General features: G+C 36.7%; 1 protein-coding gene across 2 annotated transcripts; it reads right to left on the bottom strand.

The window, feature by feature from the left end:
- Positions 1 to 1,763: 1,763 nt before the first annotated feature.
- Positions 1,764 to 13,447, bottom strand: LOC118266447 (uncharacterized). 2 transcript variants are annotated; one of them, XM_035579913.2, is made up of 5 exons: positions 13,180 to 13,447; positions 11,550 to 11,742; positions 4,301 to 6,629; positions 3,944 to 4,211; positions 1,764 to 2,304 (listed from the first exon to the last, which is right to left on the bottom strand). In XM_035579913.2, the coding sequence occupies exons 1-3, from the start codon at positions 13,387 to 13,389 to the stop codon at positions 6,316 to 6,318; spliced, it is 717 nt and encodes a 238-aa protein (XP_035435806.1). In that variant the 5' UTR covers positions 13,390 to 13,447; the 3' UTR covers positions 1,764 to 2,304; positions 3,944 to 4,211; positions 4,301 to 6,315. The 2 variants fall into 2 exon arrangements, with proteins under 2 accessions (XP_035435806.1, XP_050550602.1); XM_050694645.1 differs by lacking the exons at positions 11,550 to 11,742; positions 13,180 to 13,447 and having other exon boundaries at positions 4,301 to 4,545.
- Positions 13,448 to 14,375: the final 928 nt, after the last annotated feature.

Below are 14,375 nucleotides of genomic sequence, written 5' to 3'. Positions count from 1 at the left end.
TGGAACTTTACGCTGTAAGTATAGGGCTGATATAGTTGAAATTAGCTTGAAATGCTCGCAGTACAGCATGTGTGCTTGATGTTTATGACATAAGTAACATAGATATTAATCCAACTTACGTAAAAGAGGAGGTTGTGGAACACAAAATAAGTTTTTATTTCCAGAATTACCGCCGGATCGAGATTTATGCGGGAATTAACGTTATACGTAAAGTCACGGGCACAGCAAACATAGATACAATTCAATACATTTTAGATTTTTTGTCTGTTTTTATCTTTTCATCGGAATTGACGGCTGCAGGGATTTTAATCCTAACTTTACCAATCAAGAAAATGACTGGCCATACACATACATACATCAGCAGCCTGTAAGTAGCCACTGCTGACCAAAGTCACCTTCTCACATACAAAGGTTTGGCCATGTATTCACAAGGAGCACAGTTAGTTTTGATTGATTTACCTAAGTGAACGACTGTTTAAACATCAATGACTGTATTCAATTCGGTTCCTAGAAAAGGACATGGGTTAATGGAAGTATGGACGACTGTAAATAAATATGGTACCCAGCAATAAATAATGTTGCATAACTAAAAATTGGTATTTTGTAATTAAGAAGGTCCAGAAACTTGTCATATTTGCATTATCCTGAAAATAAAATCGCGTAACTCCTACAACGTTACAAAAACTTCGAACTATGACTAGGCAGTTTATGCACCGCATGTTGCAATTCAAGTCCGTGTCGAGTTGCGAGAAGGCAAACAAACTCCAGTAAACGAGCGATGGTCAATGAAAATTAAAAAAAAAAAACATCGAAGATCGAAGTAAACAGCAGACGGCCAAACGCCGTCTGACGTGACAAATTAGTCATTAGTTTGACTTTTGTTTATTTTTTCATGGTGTATAAATGAAATCAGATTTAAAAAGTTAAAAAATTGCTAAACAATGAATAATTAAAGGTTGAAAGCAAAGAAAGTTTTTTTCGACATCGACAGGCATGTGTCAGTCGAAATGTTAGTAATACACTTGTACATTTACAATTATTTAGTTTCCAAAAAGTCAATATAATAACCGTCATTAAAAATCGATGTTAGTTTAATTATTCTGGAAAATTTATGTCCCTCCCTAGCTTGCGATACTTCCATGTTGACATGTCAAACCAAAACAAAGCATAAAACCAATTATGAAACTTATTTTTTGTTAATTTTCGTTCATCTACAGGGTGTAAGCGGAACGCTCCCGAAAAACGCCACAAATTGTTTATGTTTTTATAATTTTAATCGTTTTTGTGTTTGTATTATTCATGCTATATTAAAATTCAGCATTAGATTACAACTATTATTACTTAAAATAAACATTGAATTCTTCATTCTCACCTGTTTGCGACGTTTGGGAGCGTTCCGCTTACACCCTGTATACTTCTATACTGATACATATTATAAAGCTGAAGAGTTTGTTTGATTTGTTTGTTTGTTTGAACGCGCTAATCTTCGGAACTACTAGTCCGATTTGAATAATTCTTTTTGTGTTGAATAGTGCATTTATCAAGGAAGGCTATAGGCTATAAAACATTACGCTATGTTCAATAGCAGCCAAGCAGAGCGGATGAAACTGCGCGGAAGAAGCTAGTGAAGTTATAAGAATTGGTTAAACACTAAATAATTTATGAGTGAATATTTAAAATAATGATACTGGTGAGCGTAAACTTATATTTTTTATTTTAACTAAAAATCTATTATGGTATAAGCAAAACAAATAAAAACAACGTTCATTCTATGAGTTTATTTATTAATTCGAACAACTAAGATACTCTGACACGACCGAACAACGATGAAACTATAGGGGAAGACATTTTAGAACGGTATTATGTCTAAAAGAATTTTGATATTTTGTTGTCATCATTTAGAGAAAAATAATAAACATTGGAATTTTCACCTTATGTAACAGATGGTTGATCAGAGTTAATATGTGAGAAATAATTAAATTGAAATACTTAGTTGTAATTAAAAGTTAATACTACGAGTCACAAAAACTCGAGCGCCCATCATGATCAACAATGCGCTTAATGATAGGACAGCAAAACTTATACCTAGAGAAAAAGTTCCAATCTCGTGATCCGGTTCGATATAATCCAATAGCTTATTAAAATCGCCAAATTTAATACTGACAGCTATGTAGGCCAATAGTATAGTAATAGTTCCTACAACGGTATACGAAGCCTTCATTGCACTACTTAATTTATCCTTGATTGCTAAGTTTGCAATGGCACCTACCAAACTCGCGGCAGCCAATAGTAACACTAGGAAACCTGAAACAAAACAATATTATATAAATAACAATGACACAATTATTTATGGTGTACTGATAATTTTTAATCGGTTTAACTGAAGATAAATGAATTTAAGATATGATGTCTTGGAATTTGTTACTTATTATATAACGTCTGTATGAAACTAAATGACAGTTAAATGAAATGTTCGGCAACTCAGGCGATTCGCGTTTAGGATAATTTTTCGGTATTTGATCAATATCCGGTAATAACATAAATTATTTTTATATTCCAAAATATTTACAGTGTGTTTAGTACATATAAAGGCACGTTTTAACAAAATTTCGTAAAAAAGGAATTATTTTTGTCATAGATAAGAATAAAAAACCGAAATCGTAGATTTTTGAATTTTGCACAAAATTTTGAATTAATATAAAACAGTGTAAATACAAAAGTTGTAGATCTTATTATTACCTACAACTTTGCCATTTAACTTTTTTTATAGGAATTGTAGTTTCGCCGAAAATTGCGATAAACCGATTTTTACTCTTAAAACCTCCTCCCTCCCCACTTCCCGAACTCGGATGGAGTAGAATTTTTATTTTTTTCCATTTTTAGCATATTCTCTTCCATTTCCAATAGGTTTCATTCTACTATATTTTTTTTTGTTTCAAAACTTATCTGTACTGGCCTATAATGCCAGAGTTTCTATGAAATCTAGTCCCACTTTTCAATAGCTATGTGTCTTACAACATTTTATAGGTATGTAATTTTGAGTTGAATAAAAATTACTATGGCGCCAAGTTCCAAATCTTAGTCTGTTCAAAGTTATTCTTTATTAAACATGGTAGATCTATCAGTAGCGATGTAATGCTATTTTACGTCTAATTGTATTTGTGCTTTGTACACATAGTGTAGGTACTAACCTACGGTTATCAATTTAGAATAATCGTTATCCATCGAATAGAAATCGCACTTAAATAATCCTTATTACAAGCCGAATGTCAATTACATACATGTATAAGCACTGGAAGGTGAGACCAGGGGGCCTACTCCGGTTCTCGAATCCGAAGTTTCGTTTAATTTTCGGCAGTAGGTTTTATTGATTTACTAATAGAATTACTTGAAATAACGTTTTATTTTGAATTTCATGTCAAAAGTTATTTATTTATCTTCATTTTATTCGTTCATTTTTGTTCACGAAAGTACGCAATAAATAGAATTGTAGTATACAATCTGCGAAGTTTCGTCCGAAACTTAGTTTTTCGTTGAATTAGAGTAGGTCCCCAAGATTTGCATCCTCCTTTACATCAATTAAAATTAGTAAGTATAGTATGACTAGTAGTTTAGCAATGTATGACATATGCCATGGGATATCATGAAAAAATGCCATTTTGTACATTTCAAAGCAGATAGGAAATGTGTCGAAAAGAATAGGTACACATTAATAGGCGCCGGTAATTTTTTTATTCTAGCAGCCGGTCTATACTTAATAAGGTAAGTATCTGTCAGTTGCATCTATTGGAACTTGTTTATGAACTCAATAGGCGCGCTTACGCATAAATAAGTTTGTTGAAACCGAGCGTCGCTTATTGAGCTGTCGCGTCGACATTATTTTTGTTCAACTGGTTAATGTATTTTTTTCTGATAGACTACGAATATAACAAAACTTACGTACCTATAATTCCATGATCAGAACTGAAGTGTTTTAACCTTATGCCTGGTGTCGGGTACGGCCAATCTTCGATTTTTAGGGGGGTATCATTTATTGTTGGTATCATTTCACTGACGTGGGCTACACCGATACAAGCTCCGCACAGTACCAAGACAGAGCCAATTATTTGAATTATCCAGTAACTTTTCGACTTCTTTGGGTACATAAAGTTGTCTTCAAATCCCGCATAAGGGTTAACTGATAATATCGCTTGACTGCAAAGTAGTGTAACCTGGAAAATTTGTAAGTTATTATTTATTTTATCAAGTTTCACATTTATGTCTTTCACGTAAAATTACATAATTCAAAAATATTATTTACCCCAATCATAGTCGTAACGACGTGTGCTTCAAACAAAAGGGGTTGACTCAACAAAATGGATGGTGTATATATATCTGACACTGCAAATGTAAGGAAAATTGTTCCACCCATCAATAAATGAGCGATGGTGTTAATCGTATTCATGCAGCCAACGTAGAACGAAACTTTTGGTGGAGATGACATTTTGTTAGTTAATTAACAACTGCACGGAACGAGCGACACTGTGCAATCAAGCGCACTGACATCGACATAAATGTTCGACTAGTAGATACGTTATCGTTGATCCCTTCGAGTCATTTACGATAATAATAGGATGTTTTCTCGTCCGACTTTCCAATAATCTAATGTGGCGTATAAGAAACAAATACATATTTGGACTACAAATAAACATTTGTCCTTAAATTGTCCTAGACTATTTAGAATGTTAGACGTCTTGTATATTTAACACTATAAGATACACATTAAAAAGTTATTTAGACAAACTTTGAGCTCCAGAGCGAGACAGAATTTTCTATCGCTTATACCACGGGGAGTGCTCTGAGGAATTGTTTGGTCTTATTCCTGCCGCTTCTTTTCGCCATCGACCCACACGACAGCATTTCCATCCCCACCATATAGATGGTTGGCAGGCCACAACTGTGCGCTTCTCGCGCAACTTTCTGCCTCGCACAGCAAAACTGTGGAATGAACTGTCGTCGGCGGTATTTCCGAACCGATACGACCTTCAAACCTTCAAGAAAAGAGCATACTCCTTTTTTAAAAAAAAGGCCGGCAACGCACCTGTTACTCCTCTGGTGTTGCGGGTGTCCATGGGCGGCGCTGATCGCTTACCATCAGGTGACTCGTTTGCTCGTTTGCCTCCTATTCCATAAAAAAAAAGAATGTTCAACTGGGTTTTTAATTTCTCCCCGCCTTGATCATAGTTCTCTTGGTGGCTTCAATGACCAGCAATATTTTACCACAACCTTGAAAAGAGGCTAGAGAGGAGGAGCCGAATCCACTCGCAACAATCAGCTTCCGAGCCCGCCGCTCTAGTGTCCACCAGGCCAACCGCATCGTCGAGTATGTCAGGCCAGGCATGATGCTGGGGGCTCTATTCTTCGACATTACGAAATTATTCAACAAAGCCTGGCTCAATGGCTTGATTTTTAGCAATATCAACTTGGCGCATCAGACCGTCTCTTTCTCGGTTCGATCTTTCTATTTGCAACACCACATTGAAGAAGCGCTTGCAACCTCCCGCCCAATTAAAGCCAGGGTACCACACATATATTGTATACCCCCCTCTTGACACATCAGTGATATAGATACCATCCTAGCGTTCCCAGTTCCAGATAGAGCCTAGCCTGTTCCTAGACAATATAGGGAAATAAGTTCTACTCAGAATGAATGCTTTTCTTCATAGCTCGTACTCTTCAAAACTGCGCAGTCACTCTCGGCGACTGGTTCCAGAGATGAAGAATAATTGAAGTTAATCCCGACAAAAGCCAGGTGAGACTCTTCGTTAAGCTCCGAATCCACTGGCATAGTCCTACTCCTCTATCACCGAGTTTAGCAAGCCAATCTCTTGGGAGGAGTGAGACAAATATCTTAGAGTCATTTTAAACCACTATCTCAGCTTCCAAAAGCAAAATTCAGTTACAACAATTCACTTTACACACATACGTGGTAAGCGATGATGTGGCCGACGATGGAGTACGCCTACCTATGACCAACTAATTTACTCAGGACCTGAAGACATCTAACATCGCACGTTAAATAAATGATTGTACAAAAATAATGTTTGTGTTTGCGTATTTTTACTTCAAGAGAGTACAAGTATAGAAAGTTTATGAAACCTCTTAAATATTTTATAAGTACAATAGGGATGACACCATGAAAACTTCTAGAAAAACAAGTGCGTAATGTAATAGGTATTTATTAAAACCGATATCAGCTACAACAAAATTAATCACTGGTTTAGAATTTTGATAACAAATTTATAATCATATCCGCAAATAAGGATGAAAGCATATCTATTTTGATCGGGTTCGGAATTTAATGGCTGTTGCAATCCAAAAGTCCAAGGTTATCAGTACAGTGAAGAGGCAGGTTAAAGCCATGAGCGCTATTATGAAGGCATCTCCTTCACCAGTCCAAGTCCTGAATGAGTTATAGTTAAAGGCCGCACAGAGACTTCCAGTTCCCAAAAATATAGTAGCAACACCACTGATGTAGTGGAAGAACTTAATCCAGAACTTTCCGATGGCAGAAGAAGACACCTTGTGGGAAAACATCACCAGGACCCCATTTAGTAAACTGACGAACGCTAACACCAAGGCCGCTAAACCTGCAATATAACATGATATTGTTATCTTTATAAGTCTTAGATGTTATCAAGTTTCTTTATAATTAATAGGCAGGGTAATACCCTCTCCAAAATTTTATGATAAGACGAGGGATTCCCATTAATCTCCCGATCTATTTCGATCATGGTGGCCCGTCTGTCTAACTAAACTATTATAAGTGCGCAAACACAGGACCACTCTCTGTTCCCTCATTCTCTAAACCCAATGGGACGGCAGATCGACCGGAGGCCACACGGAGGGCCAACGGGTTTGCGTGCTTTCCGAGTCACGGGGGTGAAACACTGCCGAACTTCCTGACGCTAGAGTCTTAGGCCTAGCCTAGGCTAATAATGGTTATTGTGCTCGGAAAATTCCAGTATCATTTTTGGCTGGCACAAGAATCGAACCCACGCACGTGGTGCAGCAGCCAGTCATCCAACCACTGCGCAACATTATATATAAAGGGAGTGAAAACTTTTGCACACGGTCGGTAACTCTCGAGTGATAGAGATGTTTCCATGAATGGAGGTGAAGGTAACTATTTCCAACATTTATAACCTAGTCTGTCATCACCTTAATATCATCAATAAAAAAAAACTTTGTTCCAACCAAATCCTGGAGGAATATAGAAGTTTCGCTACTTTATATAGACTCTTTACACATATTTCCAGAGTTTCTATGAGTCATACGTTAACTTAGATAATAATAATAATTACTAATTGAAATTGTACGATCATAATCAATCAATATTTAATGTAATTGATAGTTTATCAGTTCTAGTTATTATCTATCATAAAAACAAAGAAATCATCACACGCACTTGTTGATGGACAGACATGTGGTGAACAGAGCAAAGTAAAATACAGTTCTCACTACCCCTATTTATCTTGTAGGCTTCTTTGAGGGGAGAAAATCATCCAGTTACTTCTGTTGCCTTGGGTGAGGAGAGAGGGAGTGTCAGACTCTTACTGGCTAAAAACCACGCCGTTCCTACTCCTGTTTTTTGAGCCAGAGCCCCGGGAACCCGCTAGGAAGTCTGCAGCACCGGGTTGGCATCAGCCCTACTAGGCCTACCTAGATGGGGCCCCATCTGGCGATCAAGGGCTTGGCTGAGAGTAAGCAGTCCTTTAGTATACATATAGTCCTTTAGTTTACTGGGGTCTTCTTCCAAGTGTGTAGACTATGATAAATCCTCTTATGTAGAGGACACCCATAGTTCAATAGTGGACTGTTACTAGTGGCTGATGAACATACCTGAATGTACTTAGATAATAATTGTAGATATGACATAATATAAATTTTCGAGAATGTTCTAATGGAATGTCAATATCGCTATTGATAAGGTTAACCGATGTGATAGCTAAATAAAAATACCCAAATATTCGGAAGTGAGTTGATGTAAGAGTCCCGAATTAGTAGTATTTTTTTTATTAATTAAATGATAAATGATATTTATTTCTGTAAATAGATTATAAAATAACACTTTTACACGTCAATATTTCAAATAGCTAGATGAGGCCGGCATTACTAGTTTCTGCCCGCGACTTCGTCCGCGGAAAATTAAAAAATGTAGGGTTGTACTACCCCTAACATTTAGGGGGATGAAAAATAGATGTTGGCCAATTCTCATAGATACCGGATAAGCACAAAAAAATCATCAAAATCTGTCAAGCCGTTTCGGAGGAGTATGGCAACGAAAACTGTGACACGAGAATTTTATATATTAGATTCAATGTTTTCACTTATTCAATTCCTTGCCTTTGGAGAGGCAAGAAGGAGTATCTGATCCTTACTTATTATAAGACACCACGTTTCTACTCTTGCTTAGAGCCGTAGACCTGGTCAAGGACATCCGCAGTCCCGTTAGTAGTAGTACTTAGAACTATTTTAAGCTCTTCCTAGCATTAATACCTTTATTAGTTATTAGCTTAGATGCTAATATTTAACAAATTGCTTTCATCATCTTTTAAGGCTGAGATCAGTTCTTTTTGGGTTATATAGGAAATAGCTATCCCTTTACGTAAAACACTGGTCGAACCAGCTCACCTAGTACTAAGTACATGTTTATCAGATGTTTCCAAATTGCGTACTACCCGGCCTAATTCATAGTTACGTATCAGGCATTATCGTGATGTGATACCCCCTCTAGTCTGCGTAAGTCTTATCAAGCGATGCGCGACTAAAATTAATAATGAAATCGACTAGCATTATCACCCGGGTTAGCTTGTGTAATTCTGTTTTCTTCAAATTTGGATACGTGATATTATTATGAAGTATGTATAAACTTTGCAATTCGGTGCAAAGTCGTCCGCTTATATAAAACCATCTAATGTTATCAAAAGAAGTCGTATTCTAATTTGGTATTTGATACATTTCTGTTAAACAATAGACATTATGCCAAATGGATTTTAAAATTGAGCCATCAGATCACAACACTGGACAAAACAACCTAGTAAGGCTCCGAAGCGCTTGAAGAGCAGGACTATGAAGTGATTTTTAGTCAGTAAGATTCTGACACTCCCTCTTGCCTTTTGATTTTGATTGATGTTCTCCTCTCAGAAAAAAATCTATTTCTTTCTGCCATATCTCATCAAATATTATGATTAAATTTGAATACGTGAATCAATCTCAATATAGGAAAATGCAAAGAATATTATTTGCGCGGCAATATTTCACAACATTGTAGCTGATCGTTCATTTGTATACCGTTAGGAATCATACGCCGTACGGAGGCTATAAGTTAGTCTTGTAAATCGTAGAGTGCATACATAAAGCCTCTATAATAAATAAATTGTAAAATAACTTATTTCCTTTAGTTAACTTTTACAACTCGCTAACCGCTAAACAAATGATGTCGTCGTCGACGTAGTAGTGATAGCGAATATTTGGTTTGCTGAATATTGATTTTTAGCATGTGTTGTTATTTAAATTGGGCGCCATTTATTGCTGCAGGTTAATATCATTTAAGGCTGTTAATAGTTATTTAACTTTAAATCAAAAAATACTCAAGAATTAACTATATAAATTTTGGCATCGTATTTAATGCTACTTTGGTCTTCCTCAACTTTTAAATACAAGTCATTAATTATTGCATGTCAAAGAAAACAATGCGTGATCCTGAAAGTCAAAAATACTTAACAATTGCTCCAAACCAGCAATTGACTTTGTCATTTAAATTTTAACTTTAAATCGTATTGGATATGATATATTTCATAACGTCAATACAAGAAAGCCGATGGCAGTGGCCAGCGCACGGTCCTCTTGACTTGTAGTAGAGGCGCCAGCACGCGGGCCACGAGCTTACCGCTCGCCGACTGCGAGCCGGGCGCAAGCGGAACACCATCGTATCGCGCGCCGACTGTGAGCTTGCACCACGCGGGCGAAGCGCCGTAAGCACGCTGGCAGTAAGCAATAGCCGTAATTCGAAACAACGCCGTGTCAGAGCCTAACCGGAGCCGGCTTGTTAAGTGTATAATGTCCTTAAAGCGTGATGTCTCATGACTTATGGCCTATCCAATACAATTTTTCTTTTTAATTCCAACCAATAGTTCTGAAGATTAGTAAAGTGAACCAACAAACTCGTCAGCTTTATAATATTAGTATGGATTAGTGTTATCGGTATCACAGGCACTTTACTGATTGTCGCGATAACGCTGATACGATTTTGGTATGATTATACTTTTTTATGACTTTATTTTTCACAAGTTTAATATCAATGTTTTACTTATTAACAAAAACGAAAACAAACAAATAAATATTTTCATTTTTAATAAAAATTTATAAGATATCCGGAGCTGCGGACAGCCTAGTGGGTTACCGAGGCTCCGGTTCGACACAGGAGTAGGAACGAGGTGGTTATTAGTCAGTAAGAGTCTGGTACTCTCTCTGGCCATTCCTAAGCGTTATTATATTAGTATAGATCAGTGTGTTTACAAGTATTTGGTTCCTTTTCGGCTAAGGGGAGTGATTTTTAAAGTACTTAGCTGGCATTAATTGGATGCGAAGAACTGAAGATTGAGCTTAGTGGCGTGCTTTTATTGTTTACGCTACACACCTACGATTCAATACAACTCCGTTACACTATACGATTTAACTGTTTGACTGTACAGTCAAACTGTATAGATAGACTGTACAACTAAAGTTGTGCAAAACGTGCATAAAAGAGATTTTTTTTCTTTGTTATGGCAACCGAGTCTTCAATATTAAAGAGACCTATAATTCCGACCAATGACAAACGAATTACTTTACTGACCGTGACCATTTCTCTTATCTGTATTACAGACACTTAGAACTTGAATTTCAATGGTATTTCTTCACGCAAAATATAGATGGCGTTACTATGCGTTACTATAGCTATGTTATCTGTGGTATGATTGTGTGGCTCTATTTATATTACAAGTATAACTAAAGAATTATTATCAATCGTTAATTTAAATATTGAAAGATTTATTTTTTGATGAAGTATCGAGCTAAATTTTTCCTGTTTAGATTCCTTAGTCTCTCTCGTTTTCTAAACCTTTTAATTTGTAATTTGCGACTTCTAACCCACTACCATACTTTTAGTAAGAGAGATAAAACACTCTTATGGATAACCGTCTTATACCATTTAGTTCAGTAGTAGACTCAAGGGTTTGGAATTTTTGGCGTACGGAGCCGCGGAAAACTTAACTGGTTATCGGGCTTTCGGCTCTAAATGCAGGAGTAGGAACGAGATGGTTATTAGTCAGTAAGAGTCTAACATCTCCGAACTAGTTTGCAGGTTTACCGGGGCTCCGGCTCGAAAAGCAGTCATAGGAACAGGGTGGCTTTTAGTCAGTAAGAGTCTGACACTCCCTTTCGCCTCGCCCAAGGCGGGAGAAGTCATTGGATAATTTTCCTCCCTCAAAAAAGGAGTTAATGAAGTTACTAGTTAAGTTATTTACCAAGTATCCCATGAATAGATGTGAAGTGGGTGTCTTTCTGTAGTATCACAAACACGGTTCCCGTGGTAACCATAGCAACAGCAAACACTTGGAGTACCCAATGCAGATGCTTCTTGTATCGACGAGCTATGAACATTGTGCAAGCGTTGTACTGCGATATAACCAGGGTCGCATGGCACATGAAGAATTGGTACTGGAAGATTAAAAAATATAATATCATTAAAAATTACTACGACTGCCTCGTTGGCCGAGTGGTTGCAAGTGCGACTGCCGGGCAAGGGGTCTCGGGTTCGATTATCGGGTCGTGCGAAGTATTACTGGGCTTTTTTCGGTTTTTCGAAAATTTCTCAGTGGTAGTACAGAGTCTGGAAATGTGCCCAGTATATGGCAATAGGCTCACCAGCTATTGGGATACATGGGATTTACAACATAAATTGTGAAATGTGGGTGTACATTGGCATTATGTGCCATAATGTGCACCTCTGCCTACCCCTTCGGGGATTAAAGACGTGACGTTATATATATAAAAAAAAATCAACGGCCGAAGAAAAAAAATATTTTTGAAGGCCTTTAAAAGTAGGTATCGTTTACGTGATGTTTCGATACCCTTAGTACATACGAAACGAGAGCGTGTTCGGCGCTCTGATCGGTTGGTTCATTCGCGCCGACCAATCAGAGTGCCGTACGCGCTTTCGTTTCGTTTTCGTTCAACGAAAAACAAACTTGTACTAAGGGGACAGGTAACTTGGGTTAGGTTTTCCGAAAATTCTCAATAATAGAACGGATCCTGAAATTATTGTAAGTAACCCACTTGATGACATTTTTTTATGTGATTTCTATTATAGCTAGCTTTTTCCACGCAGTTTCACCCGCTGCTCGGCTAATATTGATCGTAGCGTGATATTTTAATAAAAATAATGATGCAAGAATTTGTTTTGGTCACCACATAGATAGTATTTAAATAAATTTTTAGCTTTCTACTATCCCTTCACATATCTTCACTTAAAAAAGTATGTCATTGCATCGCTCCGTTTTGCCTTGATAGACGAACAAATAAACAGACATACTCTTTCACATTTATAAGTGTTAAATTTAAGATTTATTTGTTCTTCTATTTTTTAAGGATTAAAGGCTGAATGGCGATAGGTACGAAATGAAACTCAAAGAATCCATATCGTTTTCCAACATCATAAGTATTTTAACAATTTTTTATGATTTCATAATATAAAAGCAGTTCGATTCGACGTGAGAGAAAGACACAAAAAATACACGTTCGCATTATAATATAAAAAAAAATATAATTATAATGTTATCAGCTTACTCACGTAACTAGTCGAGTCTTGAAACTAGTCGAGTTTCTCGTCAAATAGTTACGTGAGTAAGCCGATTACCTACATAATAATTAATTTAGTTTGTCTCACGAAAGTTATAAAAAAATAGTTAAGGTGCTCCCACACAGCGGTTATAATTATAACGTTATACAACAATGTGTAACAATAAAATTTGTGTTTAAACAAATTATAACAGTGGTTGTAGAGTATGTTACATGCTATTATAAATGTTACACAATGTTGTATAACGTTATATAACTGCTGTGTGGGAGCACCTTTAAGATAATATAAAACCTTACCCCAAGAACACATAGAATGATGTGTAAATTAAAGAAAGTGATTCCAGAGCTGCAGGCGAACCACAGACATACGAACACAACGAGAGATATTAAGACATGGATCATTAAATTGATGGTCACCCTCACTGACTTCAGACACAAATTCTCTTCTATTTTAGAAGAAACTACTTTTTCTTCATTAATGTGATTTTCTGTATTTTCTTCCGACATTTTGGCGCACGTTCAATACAGTTCGGATAATAGACAATGAATGCTAAAATATTTAAGGACAAATAGTTAAGTGGACTGTAAGATGTAAACACTTTATAATATTGTTAAGGTGCTTCCACTTGGAAGCCTTTCTCAGAGCACCTCGATTTCTAAGATAGGAAAATGAAATTAGGTCATTCATTTTTGCAACCCAAGCAGGTGCGTACCTATATACCTTATTTTTTAACATCTCGGTACTACACACACAACTTCACGCCTTTTATTCCCGAAGGGGTAGGCAGAGGTGCACATTACGGCACGTAATGCCGCTATACAATGTACACCCACTTTTCACCATTTTGTGTTAACACATTAACACAATAGTGAGCCTATTGCCATATCCTGCAATCTCGGTACTATTCTTTACCAATTTTATACTTACAATGGTCATAGTAAAACATTCTCTATGAACGAGCCCTTATGTCTGAAACTTCAGTTACGAAGTGCTGACGAATTGATAACATTACAATCTGAAGTAGACGTAAAGTATACTTACGTGACTACTTGAAATCAACAAATAGAAGTGGGTGAGTAAGTAAGTAGGTAACTATAAGATTTATTTTTCCTTCTAATGAAAACTATTTTAATTAGCTCTTGAATATATTATCTCGACATTGTTTTCAAGGTAAAATGAATCATTATGATGGTTGAGTGTCTTATGTATGTAAGTAGGGGTGTCCTTTCCTAATACTGATACAGAAGGCCTTTATAGTGAAGTTATCAGTTAAGCGGTCGCACACACTTGGGTACCAAATGATTTAGACTCAACAACTATTTTTTTTTACTAACATGGTCACTAACCCTTTTTTTTTTCTCGTCTTGGGCGAGGCGAAAGGGAGTGTCAGACTCTTACTGACTAAAAACCACCCCGTTCCTACTCCTGCTTTTCGAACCGGAGTCCCGGCAAACCTGTTAGGTAGTCCGCAGCTCCGGATCAGGCATCAGCC

The sequence above is a fragment of the Spodoptera frugiperda genome, chromosome 7 (genome assembly GCF_023101765.2).
Source record: "Spodoptera frugiperda isolate SF20-4 chromosome 7, AGI-APGP_CSIRO_Sfru_2.0, whole genome shotgun sequence".
NCBI lineage: Eukaryota > Metazoa > Arthropoda > Insecta > Lepidoptera > Noctuidae > Spodoptera > Spodoptera frugiperda.
The sequence above is the reverse complement of the archived record's forward strand: the minus strand, read 5'-3'. Positions and strand labels throughout refer to the sequence as shown.